The 17,683-nt window shown below is 49.9% G+C and overlaps 1 protein-coding gene across 4 annotated transcripts in view; it reads right to left on the bottom strand.

Moving 5' to 3' along the window:
• Positions 1-1,413: 1,413 nt before the first annotated feature.
• The window catches only part of BTBD2 (BTB domain containing 2), a 24,145-nt gene continuing 7,875 nt past the window's right edge, over positions 1,414-17,683 (bottom strand). For 2 of the 4 annotated variants that reach the window (XM_083594666.1, XM_083594663.1), the window contains exons 3-9: positions 16,039-16,195; positions 15,145-15,250; positions 13,031-13,228; positions 8,153-8,345; positions 6,038-6,125; positions 5,192-5,338; positions 1,414-3,377 (exon numbers count right to left, since the gene is read on the bottom strand). In XM_083594666.1, the coding sequence (XP_083450792.1) occupies positions 3,216-3,377; positions 5,192-5,338; positions 6,038-6,125; positions 8,153-8,345; positions 13,031-13,228; positions 15,145-15,250; positions 16,039-16,195 (1,051 nt within the window). In that variant the 3' untranslated portion in view covers positions 1,414-3,215. Of the gene's footprint in view, positions 3,378-4,745; positions 4,835-5,191; positions 5,339-6,037; positions 6,126-8,152; positions 8,346-13,030; positions 13,229-15,144; positions 15,251-16,038; positions 16,196-17,683 lie in introns of all 4 variants that reach the window. The other 2 variants (XM_083594665.1, XM_083594664.1) reach the window with 2 other exon arrangements.

Raw genomic sequence — 17,683 nt, 5'->3', positions numbered from 1 at the left:
ACCCTCCTCACAAGTAGGAACCCCACAAGCACTGTGCATGAAACAGTCTTGCGCTGGGTGGCAATCTAAGGTAGACTGTGCTTGCGCATGGAGGTGCGCCAGAAAAGCACACAACGTCTGAGCTGCTTGCAAGAATGGCAGGGCTCATGCTGCCATTGCTGCTTCCCATTGGCCAGGAAGTTGGGGGTCCAGTAACATCCAAGAGAACTCCAATTGCAGAAAAAGGGGGGATTATTCCACCAGGTTTTCCAACACACGCTTTCAGACAGGGCAAAAATCTGGGTACTTTGGTGAAGGCTGAAATGCTCCTTGGCTGTTAAAGTATCTGAGAGGCCATTGATCCTGGTGCGCCTTGTACGTTCATAAAAGCTGGTTGGCAAACCTGTGTTTTGATTTTTTAGAAAGCCAACGATTAGTTTCTGCAAGCTTGAAGCTTGCCCACTTTGGACATTTACACCCAGCAAAAGTGGATTTCCTTTGCAATCGATGCTGAAAGTGAGGTGCTGCTGTGAAACTCCTTTCCCCCTCACCCCTATTTATTGCCAAAAGGAACATTTATCCTCTCCCACCTAGGCCCCAGTTGATCTACTCAACTGGGAGCAGTCCCACGGCTTCTTAAAATATATTAATTTTTATTAAGGTTTTTCAAAGGTAGCAAATTTACGTACAATATATATTCACTTACATTTTTGTTACTAACCCACGTCTTGTCATTTTTCCCCCGCTGCTCCCTCGAATCCTCATGGTTTCATGTTGCTATACTACTTTTGAGATAGTCCAAAAAAGGTCTCCAATTTTTCTGTAAACCCCAATTTCATCTCTTCGTTTTACAGTCGATTCCTCATGTTTTTAAGGGCTATCAAGACAGGGAGCAGTGTACCTTGAGCCCCCGCCAACCAAGATGTGCAGACACCATTATTTTGCTTCCAGGGTGGCAAGAGTGCATGTGCTCATGTGAGCGCAATCCTGGATCACGCTTCCCAGCTCACAGGACAAAGCAAAAACATGCAGCAAAAAAATACCTTTTTAAAACAATCATTTCATTATTTATACCCTGCCCACCTGGCTTAGGAGTTTTTGAGGCTGAGGTTTCCTTTCTTAAAAAAAGAAATGGACACGTCTTCCGTCACTTGCCAGGAAATGCAACCGACCTACCTTCAGAGCCACACTGGGGAAACCCAAGTACTGGAGAGGAAGTTATTAAGTCGCTGAGCTGGGTGCAGACATTGGTAGTCCAAAATATGTGGCAGACGACGAAGGCAAACTATTCAGAATGAAGTTTCCCTCTCCCTATTGAAACGCAAAGGACCTGGTCTGCAAAAGAATCTCCCTCTGCCGTTTTAAATTCCCCGCTTTTGCAGTGTGTGTGCATACCGCCCCCTTTCTCCTTTCGAATCACAAAGAATCCCTTGCTGAAAGACAACCTGCCTTTTATTGGATTTCCTATTTACAAATCAGAAAGAGAGAAACCAGGGTGAACACTGAAAATTATATATATATATAATATGTATATATAGCACATCTGATACATTCATTATATTTCTGTCATAATTAACATGAGCAAATTTCCAGGCGCGTCGGACCTTCCAAGAGGTTGGGGGCTAGGCATGGTGGGCAAGCGAGTTTGTGAAGGGCAGGATTCGCACCAGGGCCCAAGAACTATAGACTGGACAGGATTCTGCCTTCGACTGGTGTGAACAAACCACCACCATCCCAAAAACATCCTATAACCAAGAAGGGCGCATTAGTGAGATTCAAATTTAAGCTACTCAGCCACCCAAAAAGTCAGTAGCTGTGTTTGGAACCTATTCAGTGATCTCTATATACAGAGCTCAAGAAGGGGGGTGGGGGTGGAGAGCAAATGGAGAGGCAGTCGAAAGCCCCTCCAAAACTGATGCGCCACTGCTGCAGCAACATGCACTAGCGCACTCTTCGGAAGAAGCCAAAGACCTACAAAGGCTTTTGCACTGATGAGAAGCTTGTAGCTGAGGAATGGCTTCCATTATCCATACTGGCCATATTGAGGCTCACAAGTGCAGGTAACAAACATAGGGACTTGCACTGGGTGCTCTACCACAAAGAAACTTTTTGCATTTATTTTTTTTCGAGCACAGCTAGGATTCAGGTGATGACAGCTGCGTACCCAAGGCAAGTTGCTTACAGGTTTCCACAGGCAGGAGATTTCACGGGGGGGGGGGGTGTGGAATGGGCAAACGAACTGTCCAATCAGTGCTGGTGGGGATCCCACCTTTAGCACAAAAGCCTTCTAAGTTTGATGCATTTCTGCCAGGTCACCAAGACGCCCAGGGTTTTCTAGGGGTGGGGATTCTTAAACCTCTGTTTGGCTGCTGGGTTTTCGGGAAACGCAGCTCATCGAAGCCCTAGCGAGACGTCTCCCAGCTCGAAAACCAACCCCCAAACGAGCAAATCGGCAATCAGCTTGTGAATGGGAACCAGACTCAAAAGGAGACCGTAGAAGAGTAAAATGCATTGTTGAGTTGCACTATATTATTATTATTAGCAGCAAGCAACATATTGACGATCAGAGTCCAGGGACTTCTGCCACTCCCGTTACTCTTCAAACAAGGCAAGTTTTTTTGTGGCTGCGAATCACCCTCACTGCCTCGCGTTCAGGGACGAGTCCCTCCCCCAAAAATCTGTCCCGTGACACGATAAGGTAGTTGTCCGGCGAGGGCAGGAGCAGCCTGGGCTGGCCAGGGTCCTGCAGAAAGGGCGTTCTCGGTCAAGCCTTGCCAGGTGACTAGCCGTCAGAAACACAGTTCCTCCTTGCCCTGCCGCAAATCCCTGTCCGGCCTGATCCTGGCCCAGAGGGGGGCTTCCTTTGGCAGGGATTGTCCATCCGCAAGAGCAAGTCTGCCCCCGCCTCCCCACTGCAACAGCTGGATGTAGAAGCGGCTACGTTCACAATGCAATGGTAGAGCCGTGCTGCCGGCCTGGGCAGAAGGAACTGCTAGCCGCCGTCCCGGCCCGACTCAGGCCAGCGAATCGTCCCGTCAGTGGGCTCCCGGTGTCGGCCCCGCTGGGCCCCCAGCCCCGGCTAGCAGCCCTCCTGCCAGAACGGCAGAGGGCGGCCTGCGGTTTCAGCTGGGAAGGACACGCAAGGGGTGCGCATGGAGGGGGAGAGATGAGGCGGGAGGAGGGGGGGCAGCACATGGCCGTCCGCCCGGCAGCGAGCTATCCCCCCGCGGCGGCCCCTATGTGTAGAAGATGATCTCGGGGATCTGTCCGTCCTCCACGGACGTGCCGTTGTTGTTGCCGGCGGCGTAGCAGAAGGTGAAGCAGGTCTTGGCGCCCGTCGTCGGCGACTCGTGGATCACTTTGCGGAGCCCTTTGGTGCCGTAGTGGGAATCGGGGCCCTGGGAGAGAGAAGGGAGAGAGCATGTAAGCAGTCTTGTAGTCAAGCCCCAGGCCAGCATCTTACTCTCAGCGGCCGACCAGAAGCCCCTGGGGTAAACCCTCACACAGGACTCAAAGCACAAGAGCAATTCTGCCCTGCTGGGGTTTTCGGAGGCATTTTCCGAGGCCATCAATAGATTTCTTTTCCACAAATCTGTCCAATCCTCTCTTTAAAGCCCCCCAAAGCTGAGGTTATAATAATAATAATAATATATTATTTATACCCCCCCATCTGGCTGGGTTTCCCCAGCCACTCTGGGCGGCTTCCAACAAAACACTAAAATACAATAATCTATTAAACATTAAAAGCTTCCCTAAACAGGGCTGCCTTTAGATGTCTTCTAAAAGTTTGGTAGTTATTTTTCTCTTTTACATCTGGTGGGAGGGCGTTCCACCGGGCGGGCGCCACCACCGAGAAGGCCCTCTGCCTGGTTCCCTGTAACTTGGCTTCTTGCAGCAAGGGAACCGCCAGAAGGCCCTCAGAGCTGGACCTCAGTGTCCAGGCTGAACGATGGAGGTGGAGACGCTCCTTCAGGTATACTGGACCAAGGCCGTTTAGGTTAGTGAGCTCCACAGCTGCGATTTTGACCTGAGCAATTACAAGGCTGGCGACCCCACACACAAGAGAGACCTGCGTCTGATGTTGGGGCTGAACAGTCCACTAGCCGTAAAGCGTGGCCCATGTTGGGGGGGGGGCATTTAGGAACCAGTGTTAGAAATTGCCCAAGCACCAGGCCCTTTTTGCGACTGGCGCACGTCCAATTGTGACCCTTTGGAGATCTCTGCGCACCAGTGGGCTACTGACATCTCCACCTGGCTGCCCCTCCAGCTTCCTTAAGCAGGTCAGCAGAAGAGCTGGTTTTTTTACATTTAACTCCCACCTTTTTCTCGAAGGATTGCATGCTTCAAACACACACACCCCATGTTAATCCCTACAACGACCCTGTGAGGTGGACTAAGAGGCTGGGACTGACTCCAGGGTGAGCTTCATGACTGAGTGGGGATTTGAACCCTGATCTCCCAGGTCTGACACTCTAACCGCTTCGCCACCCTGCCTTCCTAGAGCCCTTCTGCTAGGGGGAAGCTCTATAAATTAAGTAGGTAAATAAATAGGGGGACAGCCAAATGTCCCTGAGAGAAGGATCTGAAATATTTTCCTTGAAATTTGAATTTGTTTTATTCTGGAATAAAATTTGATGCTTTAATGTGTTGTCAACCACTTTGGGATTTTTACTTTACAATATAAAGCGGTATAGATATGAAATGAAAACAACTATTACCACTATACAAACACCATCGGGGGGAGGGGGGTAGGCACCTAGACATACCTCAGTTTAAGGTACCCTTTGGCGATTGGCTTATATATTCGAGTTTCTAACACCGTTAGGAGCCCACTTGCCATTCTACTCGCCCAAGACTACGAAAACAAGAACAAAACCACAGAAATGGGTGATTTGGGGCTAGTCGCCGTCTCTCAGCCAAACCTACCTTGCGGGTTTGTTGTGAGGATAAAATGGAGAGGAGCAGCAAGAAGCTTGTACAAAAGATGTGGATATAAATGGAATAATAAATGGAATTTTAAAATAAAATAAAGGAACAGGCAGCTAGTGAGCCACAAGGCCAACCTTGGTGGACTGTGGCGGTCCCCCTCCTCCTCACCTTCCCAAGCCAGGACAAAGCACGTCTTCAAAAACAAATATAAAAGGACCGGGAATGTTTGCACACTCTCCCTGAAGGGCAGAACCCCCCCCCCCAGCGCAGCGTGCAGAGTTACCTTCAACGTGGCACAGGCTGTGTAGCTGACAGTGGGCAAGATCTCAACGGGCTCTTTAAACATGACCCGGAAGGTGTTTGAAGACCCATCGCAGCTGAAGCCGGTGTCATTCTGGCCCAGGATTGTGTTGCTGTCGGTGTGAATAATCTGGGGGGCAGGCAGTGGAGGAAGAGGAAGAGAAAGGGAAAAAGAGAAAGAAAGGGAAACCTTTTAAACTCACAACATCTCTGCAAATGAAGATGTAAACTCCTCTCCCTGGCTTACCGAACCAGAACTCCAAGTCCACCTAGCCCAGGGCTTCCCAAACTTGGCCCTCCAGCTGTTTTGGGACTACGATTCCCATCATCCCTGACCATGGATCCTGGTAGCTAGGGAGGATGGGAGTTTTAGTCCAAAAGCAGCTGGAGACCCACAGCTTTTGGAAACTCTGATCTCGCCGATGCTGTCCTGCTCTGCAGTATTGCGCTCAGACACACACAGTTGTTTTTAACAACACGAAATACTTTTTAATATAAAAGTCAACCCACCGGGGGTTTTCCTTTGCTATGGGATCTTCCACTCAGCCACTGGATGCCCCACTTTTCTTCAAAAACAAGCATCTAAAAAGTATTTGTGGGAAAACTTCCCTCCACTGCCTTCCATCCCTGGGTACCACATTTCCTCAACAACCATCGGTTGGTGGACGGACGGAAAAGCAGATGGAAGTCAGTTACGCCCCTCTCCCTTCCTCTCTTTCTCAGCAGATCCCCCTTTTATCTGTTCAACTGCCTGGCCCCTTTTGCGGATCTTCGTCTCTGCCCACCTCGCCCGCCCCTGCCCCTAGTCAAAACCTGGAGAGTTCTCTACCTGTATATTTACTTGATAATCTGTTGGGCCGTGGATGGATCCATACAACCCGAATCCGACGATAAATATCCTTTTGTTGACAGAGAACCTGGAGGGTTGGAGAGGGAAAGTACAGAAGATCAAGCAGAGAAGAATCCTGCTGGATACAGGCAAGCGAAGGTTGCTGGGGTGGGTGGGCTTGGGGGTCTCGCAGATGACACCAGACTCCTGCTTGCAGCATCCCTGACACGGCAGCCAAGGTGGCCGGGGGCCAACGCAAGGAGGAACCAGCAACTCATGGAGGCAGTGTTAGAAACTCAGATATATAAGCTGGGTGCCAAAAGGCTCCTTAAATCAAGGTTAGGTAAAGGTAAAGGTACCCCTGCCCGTACGGGCCAGTCTTGACAGACTCTAGGGTTGTGCGCTCATCTCACTCTAGAGGCCGGGAGCCAGCGCTGTCCGCAGACACTTCCGGGTCACGTGGCCAGCGTGACGAAGCTGCTCTGGCGAGCCGGCACCAGAGCAGCACACGGAAACGCCGTTTACCTTCCCGCTATAAAGCGGTACCTATTTATCTACTTGCACTTAGGAGTGCTTTCGAACTGCTAGGTGGGCAGGAGCTGGGACCGAACGACGGGAGCTCACCCCGCCGCGGGGATTCGAACCGCCGACCATGCGATCAGCAAGTCCTAGGCGCTGAGGTTTTACCCACAGCGCCACCCGCGTCCCCCAATTAAGGTTACAGTTGCCAAAATGGAATGTCTAGTTGCCATTTTTGAGCAAGACAGCTATAAAGTCTTGTTTTTAAAATGAGGGACTGACTGTGGATTCTCAGTTAAACATCTGGCTGGTTCGGAGCTATCTTAGAAACTTTGAGAACTGAAAGAAGAAAAGTCCCTTGACCCACGGACAGCCCACCTATATATTGGCCTATTCCGACCTCTTTTTCCTAATGGTGACATGGAGCATTCATAACGTGGGGATATTATTCACAACTGTGAGCAGGGCAGTGGGGGAAGCAAAGACAAGCGACAACCATTTGCTATAACGTTCACCGCTCCTGCTCAGGATGCACAGAAAAAAGAATTTTGGTTGTTGAAATTCATTCCAATTGTGCAGATAAAATATAACTAATAGAATTCTACAGGGTGGAGCCTTAGTGTGTGAAAACAGTCCAGATCTGAGGATCCCCGGATGGAGGAGAGGTCAGGAGCCATCCTAGTGCCCAGGCATCTTCACTTGGTTGCAAACGGCCGATACCCAGGTGCAAAGTGTGCCGGGCACCTGACGAATTTCGAACACTGCCTTGAGGACGACAGGTTTCCCCTCCCCTGGTCTAAGAAGATGCATTCCCTGTTCTCAGGAGAGGCACTCTTTCATCTCTCGCCTGCAGTATAATTATTATTAAATTTTATTTATACCCCACCCTCCCTAGCCAAGACTGGGCTCAGGGCGGCTAACACCGGTATAAAACCAATTGACTGAAATACAACTTAAAAACAGGATTAAAATACAACATTAAAATGCAGCCTCCTTACAGTAGGAATTCAAATCAAAAACTTTTGGGGGGATGAAAATGTCAAGTCTTCACCAAGGCCAATGATCCAGACTGGTCCTACGTGGGCCAGAAAAAAGCCAGTGAAGTCCCCAAATAGGAGTTTCATCACAGAAGGAGAAAGGAAAAAGGAAAGAGGGGAAGGGGATCAAGTTGATTCCAAGCCAAAGGCCAGGTTGAACAACTCTGTCTTACAGGCCCTGCGGAAAGAAATCAGATCCTGCAGGGCCCTGGTCTCATGAGGCAGAGCGTTCCACCACGCCGGGGCCAGTGTTGAAAAGGCCCTGGCTCTGGTTGAGGCTAATCTGACTTTCTTAGGGCCCAGGACCTCTAGGGTGTTGCTATTTATGAACCTTAAGGGAAATGCTGCTTTTTTAAATCCGGGATGGAGAACCTCAGACGCTCCAGACGTTGGACTCCTGCCTCCCATCACCCTTGACTGCTGGGAGTCGTAGTCTGACAATGCCTGGAAGGCGCCAGGATCTGGGGAACCCTGGGGAACTCCAGGTGTTGCAGAAGCCTCCCTCCCTCCCAACCCAGCTGGACAAGCAGGCGAGTGGCGTCAGGGCCCAAGGTCCCACCTGATCCGGTCGCTGGTCCCACTGTACCCCCAGCGGCTCTCCACCTGCTGGAAGCGGTTGATGCTGCACTCCTTCCCCCGCAGGCAGCAGCGGGGGCGGTCGATGAACTCCACCCGCGGCTTGGGGTTGACGGTGAAGTGCAGGAACAGGCTGACCACTTCGCGGTCGGTCAAGATGCCTGACTGAGCTGGCCCTGGGGAAAGGCAGCAGGAAACGTCAACAAGGACAGCATGAGCTTCAATACCACATTTACTGATTTTTTTACTTGGTCCCTCCCTGGCCGCCTACCCTTGTTCTTTTAATTTCATTTCGCTTTTAATTTGTACGCTGCCTTTCCATATTGCACGAGGCCATTTACAAGCTGAAGAAACAACAAAATGCACAACGAAGCTCACACGGCTTATAGCAACCCCGTCCGATGCAAGCAGGTCGTAATGAAAAACAAACAGCTTCTACTGAATAACGTAATGTTCGATAATCCATTTGGAATATAACATTACGCAGCAAAATTAACTCTCAAACTCTCACCAAATAATCACCTTCAATGATTACAACAAATTATCACTAGACTATAATGGATTAAGATGATAGCAAGTCGCAAGACATCAAGCACTACATTTTTTTAAAAAAACCCTGTAAAAATATTGAATTGTCACAACCAAGTCACATCCGGTCAAGGTTACTCCGGAAGGGAATTTTGTAGTTTAATTGTGCAGTTTAAACTATGGGATTTGCTCCTGCCAGGCGCAGGGATGGTCACCAACCCGGGTGACTTCAAACAAGGAATAGACATATTCACAGAAGAGAAGGCGATTCATGGCTACAAGCTCCTGCATCTATACTCTCTCCCAACTGTCGGAGGAAGTAAATGCCTCCAAATACCAGGGTTTGAGAATCACAAAAGAGGAGAGTTGCTCTTGCGCCCGGGTCCTGCTTGAGGGCTCCCCTTGAGGCATCTGGTTGGCCAATGTGGGAACAGGAGGCTGGACGAGGTGGGCCCCTTGTTGTCCTCATCCAGCTGCAGGACTCTTTAGGATGTTCTTACCCGAGAGAGGAAGAGGGAGAACATGTCTGGGCAACTGTTCAGGGTCACGGAGCAGATTGCTATGGGGAACTAAATCCAAGTATAGTTGTAACTGCCCTGAGACCTGCAGGCATACGGCAATATACAAATAATAGTAATAAATATCTCTCCACTCCAAAACTACAATTCACTGCTACCTGAAGGAGCGTCTCCACCCCCATCATTCTGCCCGGACGCTGAGGTCCAGCGCCGAAGGCCTTCTGGCGGTTCCCTCATTGCGAGAAGCAAAGCTACAGGGAACCAGGCAGAGGGCCTTCTCGGTAGTGGCACCCGCCCTGTGGAACGTCCTCTCATCAGATGTCAAAGAGATAAACAACTACCGGACATTTAGAAGACATCTGAAGGCAGCCCTGTTCAGGGAAGTTTTTAATGTGTGACATTTTAGTGTATTTTTGGTCTCTGTGGAAGCCACCCAGAGTGGCTGGGGAAACCCAGCCAGATGGGCGGGGTACAAATAAAAAATTATTATTATTATTACCATGTTTCTAGGAAAGAGCTTACAAAGCTGACACACGAGATGAAGAAAATAAGGACAGGAGAAATGACCCCCTCCTTTTCCCGCAATGCTAGAAATCAGGGTCATCTAATGAAACTGAAAGTGTTGAGCTTTAAAGCCCTAAACAGCCATGTATCCCTGAAGGAGTGTCTCCACCCCCATCGTCCAGCCCAGACACTGAAGTCCACCCTGGATGTCTTCTGGCGGTTCCCTCACTGTGAGAAATGAGCTTACAGGGAACCAGGCAGAGGGCCTTCCCGGTGGTGGCACCTCCTGTGGAATGCCCTCCCAGCAGATGTCAAAGAAATAAATAACTACCTGACTTTTAGAAGACATCTGAAGGCAGCTCTGTATAGGAATTTTTTTTAATGTGTGATGGTTCACTGTGTTTTAATTTGCTGGAAACTGCCCAGAATGGCTGGGGGAACCCAGTCAGATGGGTGGCATATAAACTGATGATGATGATGATGATGATGATGATGCACAGGCACTAGCCTCTGGCCCCGCCCACCACTGTCATGTGCCTCAGAAGGTCATGTGGCCCTTGGCCTTATCAATCCCTGAATTAGATGTCCTTCCAACTTTGCTTCAGACAGAGGGCATTCCCATCCCACCTGGAGATGCTCCGCTGCTGAGCAATGGCCCTTCCCCTCAACGCAGAGGTGGGATGGTCCTCTGCCCCGGAAGCTTTAGCTGAGATTCCTGCATTGCAGGGGGCTGGGCTGGATGACCTTTGGGGCTCCCTTCCAGCTCTACCATTCTGTGATTCTATGATGGACAGCGTCCTCCTGCCCACATCATACACTCTCACACTTTATCCAAAATCCACCGCGGGGGGGGGGGGCAGTTGCTTCACAGCTTTTGCTGCTGCCAACAGTTCCTGGCCGCAAAGCCCTTCAGCAAATATTTGCTCTGGAGGGAAAGGTGTGGCGGCAGCACAGCTGCTGGTCTGTTCAGAAAGATCGGGACTGCAGAGGCCGGATTCTCTGCCCCCAAGTAGTGTGTGTGAATGTTTGGCTGGAGAATGGCTGCCAAGGACGCCTCATCGCGTGCTGGCAAAATACCCGGTCAGAGCCAAGCCAGCAGGTGCTGCATCCACAATATACGTTTACAGCACTCTTATACCACTTTGGGGACGCGGGTGGGGCTGTGGGTTAAACCACAGAGCCTAGGACTTGCCGATCAGAAGGTCGGCGGTTTGAATCCCTGCGACGGGGTGAGCTCCTGTTGCTCAGTCCCAGCTCCTGCCAACCTAGCAGTTTGAAAGCACGTCAAAGTGCAAGTAGATAAATAGGTACCGCTCCGGTGGGAAGGTAAACGGCGTTTCCGTGCGCTGCTCTGGTTCACCAGAAGCGGCTTAGTCCTGCTGGCCACATGACCCGGAAGCTGTACGCCGGCTCCCTCGGCCAATAAAGCGAGATGAGTGCCGCAACCCCAGAGTCGGCCACGACTGGACCTAATGGTCAGGGGTCCCTTTACTTTTTACCTATACCACTTTGAACCATCACAATTTTCCCCAGGTAATCCCGGGAACTGTGGTTTGCTAACAGTTTCCTCGCAGCAGCCACTGTGGTCTTGTGGCATAAGATCTGGGAGACCAGGGTTCGAATTCCCGCTTGGCCATGAAGCTCACAGAGCGACCTTGTGGCCAATAACTGCTTCTCAGCCTAATTTCCCTTGCAGCTAATCCCCTGTGGGGATTAAATGAGGAGGAGGGAGAAGCACGTGCTTCTTGGGAGAAAATGTGGGATGTAGATGCAATAAATAGAACAACAGAATCGCAGATCTAGAAGGGACCATGAGGGGATCAAAACTGCAACGTTGGGAGTTATCAACACCAACTGTCCTACACATTCCTACATGTTCCAGCCACAAACCCCTTCACTTTTGCTGATGAACCAGTCAATGACCTTCTATCAACAACCAGGGATTTGGGGGTGGGGGAGAGAGAGAGAGAGAGAGAGAGAGAGAAGGGGGCGCTACGCCCAATCCGCTGAACCTTCTGGTTCTTGTAAGCATCCCGAACCCTTCTGTCACAGCATCTCAAGTTGCCCTCCAGAGCCAGCCCCACTGATGTGGGTTTTCAAGGGGTGGGGCGGGAATAAATTGGAAAACTTCCCGATGCTGCCTCAAAATCAGCTGGGACCTGATTCAGCATCCTGCCCTCACGCTGGGCCAACCAGGTGTTCATGAGAAGCCTGCAAGAGATCTTTAAAAGATGCCATTCATTAGAACATGGAAACTAACCAGTTTGACTACTGTAGTTCCCATTGTGTTACTGATCCGTTTTTTCAGAAACTGAATTTTCCCATGGGAAAAAAACGGCGGCAGCAGAGGAATATTTTCTGCTCTGCATCACTGCCTGGCTTCCCCCTCGATATTTGCCATCCACAGCAAGCGGCAAAAGTGCCTCTTTGTTCCCAGGAGGCATTTGTGGGGCTGCGCGAGCTGGCAGCACACGTAACTCTGCACATTTATTTTAATGGCTTTTATTTCTCCGCAAGCAGCCTTGGGGAGAAGGGGAACAGGCCAAAACAGCGTCCAGTGAAATAATCCACAGGGTGACTCAGGACTAGCCAGTGCTCTGTGAAAGAGAGCAAGCACCCTGTTTGTGTGCAGACGGTTCAATCCCCAATGGCACCCTCAGGCAGGCCTGAGAAGGGCTTCCTGCCCAAATCCCTGGAGAGCCACTGTCAGTCAGTGTGGACAATATTGAGCTAGATGGGCCAAAGGTCTGATTTGGCGTAAGGCAGCTACCTCTGTTCCTGTTTAAGCTGGCCTTTTATGGATGACCATGAGGACTAGAATCTTAATTTAAATTTAGGGGAAGGACCCTAGAATTTGGCAGTAGAGCACCTGCTTCCCAGAAGGTCCTAGGCTCTTTTTAATATTAATTTTTTATTAAATTTCAAAAAAAAACCTTCAGCTTTAATGTACTTATTTTCCTTAACCCTTAACTCCGTGATGTTTTTGTTCCCACCCCTTTTTTTCTGCTGCATTACGTGACACATTTACATCCCACAGTTATTTCCTCTGTTGCAATCGGCGTCTTTCCCTTCTGCTGCTTACATTTTGAATCCTGCTTGCGACTTCATTCAGCTATGATACTCCCTCGAGTGGTCCAAAAGGGGACTCCGCTCTTCAGTAACAGAAAGTCCTGGGTTCAATCCTGGGCAGGGCTTGAAGGGGCTCCAGGGCGGACACCCTGGACTTGGGATACACGGCCGCTTAGGGTCCTGTGACGTTCAGTTGCTAAGTCTCCAGACCCCCTGGATTTCAAGAAGGGCTCCCCGCTTACCTGCTGCAAACTCCTCGATGGTCATCAAGGGGAAGCGGATGAGGGAGAGGGCTTTGCCTAGAGTTTTCCGCTTGTTTTCTGGGACCACCTGCAGCTGCTGCCGCTGGCACTCGGCCTCTGACCACCGGACCACCGCGTTGAAGAGGCGCACCTCGCGGATGCCAAGGGTGTCCCTCTCCAGGACAGCCACCAGTGTATCTGTCGGGCAAGGAGAGTGGGGCGTCAGCTGCAGGCCCCGGCGATATAGGGCTTGAGGGCAGGGAAGAGGTGCAGCCACAGCTCTCCACAATGTTGCTGGGCAGCCATTTCCACCAGCCACACCAGCTGCCAGATCACGGTTGTTCCTCATCCCTGATCTGAGAAGAGGGTAGCTCCCATTTCTTGCACACAGCAAGGAATGCTATCTCTTTCTTGCAGCATCTAAGATGCCGATGGGACTCCAACTCCCATCATCCCGACCACTGACAACGCTGGGGCTTCTGGGAGCTGGCGCCCCCTGCCCCCTGAAGGGTCACAGGCTCCCCTATACACACATTAGGGCAAGCAGGGACGGCGTGGAGCTGTTTTTATTGCCATTTCATCCAGGAAAGGAAGGAACCTGGGAGGTTCACTGGTTTTTGAAAGACAGCTTTGAGAAAAGTTTCACAAACTGAAACAACTGCTCTGAGTAGCAGAGAATTCTGGGGCAGATGCAGCTCTCACGTGAGGGCAAAGGCCAGGTCCTGTCAACCTCAGGGCTCAGACCTGAGCGCGTACTCTCCAGACCAGTCCCAAAATCCCACTGGGGGTAAAATTCCTGCCCTCCCTGAGCTGGCAATGGATGGTGGGAGTTGTAGTTCAGCAACACCCAGGGACACCCGAGCTAACACGTTAAGCACCTCGTTGGGTGAAGCTGAAGTATCACCAGGTCAGTGTGACAGGAAGCTCAGAGAGTTGCAACAGCAACACTCCCGACACAGCAAAGGCTGGCTGTTCCAGCGGGGAGCTTGGCTCTCTCAATCTGATCTCCTTGCCAAGAAGACCAGAACTTTTTCCCAAAGCAGCCTGACAATTGCTGCCACAGATGAAGAACCAGGGCTCAAATCTGCACTGATTAGTCTCTGCACGTATGCAGAGGTACGCCATGACAGAAGGAGGAAGGCCGCACGTGGGGCAAGCCAGCCACCGCTGCTACTGTTGGCTGCCCTGCCCTGTTCCCACTCGCCCTTTTCATCCTGTGAGGCTTGGGAGGAATGTAGCAGCACAAGCGAGACCTCTGTTGGCAAGCATCCTGTGTGTGCCAGACAATGGGCATTGTGGCATTCGGCTGGTAGAAGACGGAAGGACAGAATGTCCTCTCTGCCGCCTGACGCACAGACCGACTGAGCTGGGACACAAAATACTGACCAATGAGGCTTGTCGTTATGCTTCAAACTTGCATGCTTAAATGCTCCTGCATGCATTTAAAATAAATAATAAACAAAAAATACACAATGCACATAGAAAAGTAGGGTGTAGGGATATGGCAAGGCCAAAACCCTTGATGCACAAGCTTTCTATGTGCAGGAATATCTTAAAACAACATATTGTACGCTGGAGCATTCAATCATGCTGGGTTTCCCCACCGGCAGCCCAAAGGGGCGCTTCAGCTCAGACGCAAATTGGCACAGCCTCAATCGGTTGTTTCTGGGGTCAACTTGGGACCCTCAAAGGCTTGTATCCAAAACAGCAAATGCACACACACAAGCACACAACACAACAACCATGAACTGCTGTGCCAATCTGCAGGGGCACAGCAAGAACTCCCTCCCCTTTGCTGGAAGTCTTATTCTGCTACTTCTCCCCCGCTGGGTGTTGCATGAACTGTTTGGCAGCATACTTTGCAGCCATGGGGACTAGCAACTTGGGGGTTGGTGTGCGTGTGTGTTTTTTTTTTAATAAAAAAATGCATATTATGAATTTGAAAATGCCCAAGGAGCATTCTGTGAATAGTACAGCGACCCCTGCCGTTTCCTTTATTCACACAGGCTCAATTCCGGCCCTTCAGGAAGCCAGAACCCAAGCAGTACAGAGAATTATCCAAGCAACCGACCAACGCTATGATCCCCACTGTGCCTGCAAAGTAGACGACTCACCAAGGTCAATATCTGTGAAGCCTTCTGCGTTGATGGCGTCAGATGTGTTCTTATCTATGTTTTCCAGGCAAAGGCTTGCCAGCTGGGGCTCATCGAAGAGTCTGGCCTGAAAGACAGCCATCAGCCAGCAAGTGAAATAAAAATATATAAGGTTAATTAAAATGTGTGTGGGGGGGTTAACTCTATGGAGGGCAGCTGCCAGAATGCGGAAGATAGATTGGTGACTGGGAGCGGCCGCTGGGACCATATAACTCTGGTCCTAAAGGATCTTCAATGCCTCCTAGTCCGTTTCCAAGCACAATTCAAAGTGTTGGTGCTGACCTTTAAAGCCCTAAATAGCCTCGGCCCGGTATACCTGAAGGAGAGTCTCCACCCCCATCGTTCAGCCCGGACACTGAGGTCCTCCTCTGAGGGTCTTCTGGGGGTTCTCTCACTGTGAGAAGTGAAGTTACAGGAAGCCCAGGCAGAGGGCCTTCTCAGTGGTGGCACCCACCCTGTGGAACAGCCCCTCCCATCAGATGTCAAGGAGATAAAGAACTACACAATTTTTAAAAGACACTTGAAGGCAGCCCTGTATTGGGAGGTTTTTAATGTTTGACGTTTTACTATGTTTTCATAGGTGTTTGAAGCCGCCCAGAGTGGCTGGGGCAACCCAGCCGGATGAGCAGGGTATAAATAATAATAATAATTGACATTATCTTCTCTGAACTAAGAAGTTCCCAATGATGCAACCTTTCCACATAGAGTTTGAAAGGCATTGTCTCAGCAAAGAACTGGGGGGCAGCTGAGGTTGGCCGGCACGGCCTACACTACCTTTTCCAACGCCCTCCAGATCAGTTGGGACCACCACTCGCGACAGCCTCTGCCAGCACAGAACCTCCTGTGCAAGCATACCTGCGTTAAGAGCATGAAGGCGTTGTCTGCCCTGAGGTTCTTCTTGAGGAACTCCACACAGTGGGCTTCGAGCGCGGGGACGGCGTACTTCTTAGCGGTGTAAAGGGTCGTCATCACGGTCTCCGGCCCTATCTGAACCTCATCCGAATAGAGAAACCTGGGAGCGAGAGCAGGGAGGGCAGGAAGAAAGCACTGCTGCAATTAAAAACAAGGATTTTGACTTAAGATACAGCACTAGCATGGAATAAGTTAGCTGTTAGGTAGGAAGGGTTCTCCGTGCCCATAAATGGGAGGTTGGGAGGGTCTCCATTTTGCACCTGACTCAGCAGCAGCCCAGTCATAGCACACCACCTGGAGGTGTCTGCCTCCTCCTTCTTGCAATTTTCAGGCACAAGGAGGACTAGAAACCTCTTTTTAAAAATTAAATATGGACCTCTCTCAGTGGAGAGCATGGTAGGCTGGGCAGGGCAGGTATGCGTACTTGCTAAAAAACATTTATAGCTTGTTTTGTTATGTTTTTGTATGTGCTGGAAGCTGCCTAGAGTGGCTGGGAAGTCCCAGCCATAGGGGCAGGGTAAATAATAATAATAATAATAATAATAATAATAATAATAATAATAATAATATCTGCTTCCAAAGAGCATAATACTGTACTCCTCCTCCATTTCAACTCTCAAGGTTGGGTGTGAGGATAATGTTAGCCTGAGAGGTAGCGGCTTGCTCAAACTGCACCTGGCAAGCTTTGTGACCAAGGGTGCGATGCAATTTGTACCTGGCTATCCTCAGACAGAGTTTGGCACTCTAACCACTACACCATACTGCCTCTCAAACAAACCTGGACCTTCAATTTTTGTTTGTTTTTAAAAAGTATATTCACTTGATTCAGTCTGGCTTTCCACGGGTTATTTAAAAGCTCGGTTTCCACGAGCTACACAAACACACACACACATAATCCACCCCCGGGGATTAACTTACTCTTATTTGCTTTTATGCTGTATGTCTATGCTTGTTTTATTAGTTGGATTGCTTTTAACAACCATTACATTTTTAGGTGTTTATTGTACTTAGTGAACTGTTGGAAACTGCCCTAGGGGGTCAGGTCGACATGACAAAGGAGGACCGACAAACTGCAGAAATAAACAATAAATGAAATAAAACAAACTCCTTGTGGACTGCAGCCAAAAACATTGGAGCTGAAATGTTCATTGAAACTCTCTCTCACACAAAAATCTCCGTTCTACTAAAGCAGGGAGCTACCTCATACCGAGTCAGGAGGCTGGTTCTGTCTAACTTAGTATTGTCTACACTGACTGGAAGCTCTCCAGGATTTCAGACTCAGGGTCTTTTCCTCACCCCCTGGCTGAAGATGCCATGGGATGAATCAGGGAGCTTCTCTTATCAGGAACGGTTGAGAGAGCTGGGCATGTTTAGTCTGGAAAGGAGGAGACTGAGAAGAGATATGAGAGCCATCTTCCAATATCTCAGGGCTGTCATATAGAGGAGGGAGCAAGCTTGTTTTCTCCTGCTCTGGAGGGGAGGACCCAAACCAAAGAACCAAGAAAGGAGATTCCGACTCAACATCAGGAGAAACTTTATGATTTTAAGAGCTGCTCCACAGTGGAACGGTCTCCCTAGGGAGGTGATG

This window comes from Podarcis filfolensis, assembly GCF_964270895.1.
Source record: "Podarcis filfolensis genome assembly, chromosome: 18".
Classification (NCBI taxonomy): domain Eukaryota; kingdom Metazoa; phylum Chordata; class Lepidosauria; order Squamata; family Lacertidae; genus Podarcis; species Podarcis filfolensis.
This window is presented reverse-complemented; position numbering and strand designations above follow the sequence as displayed.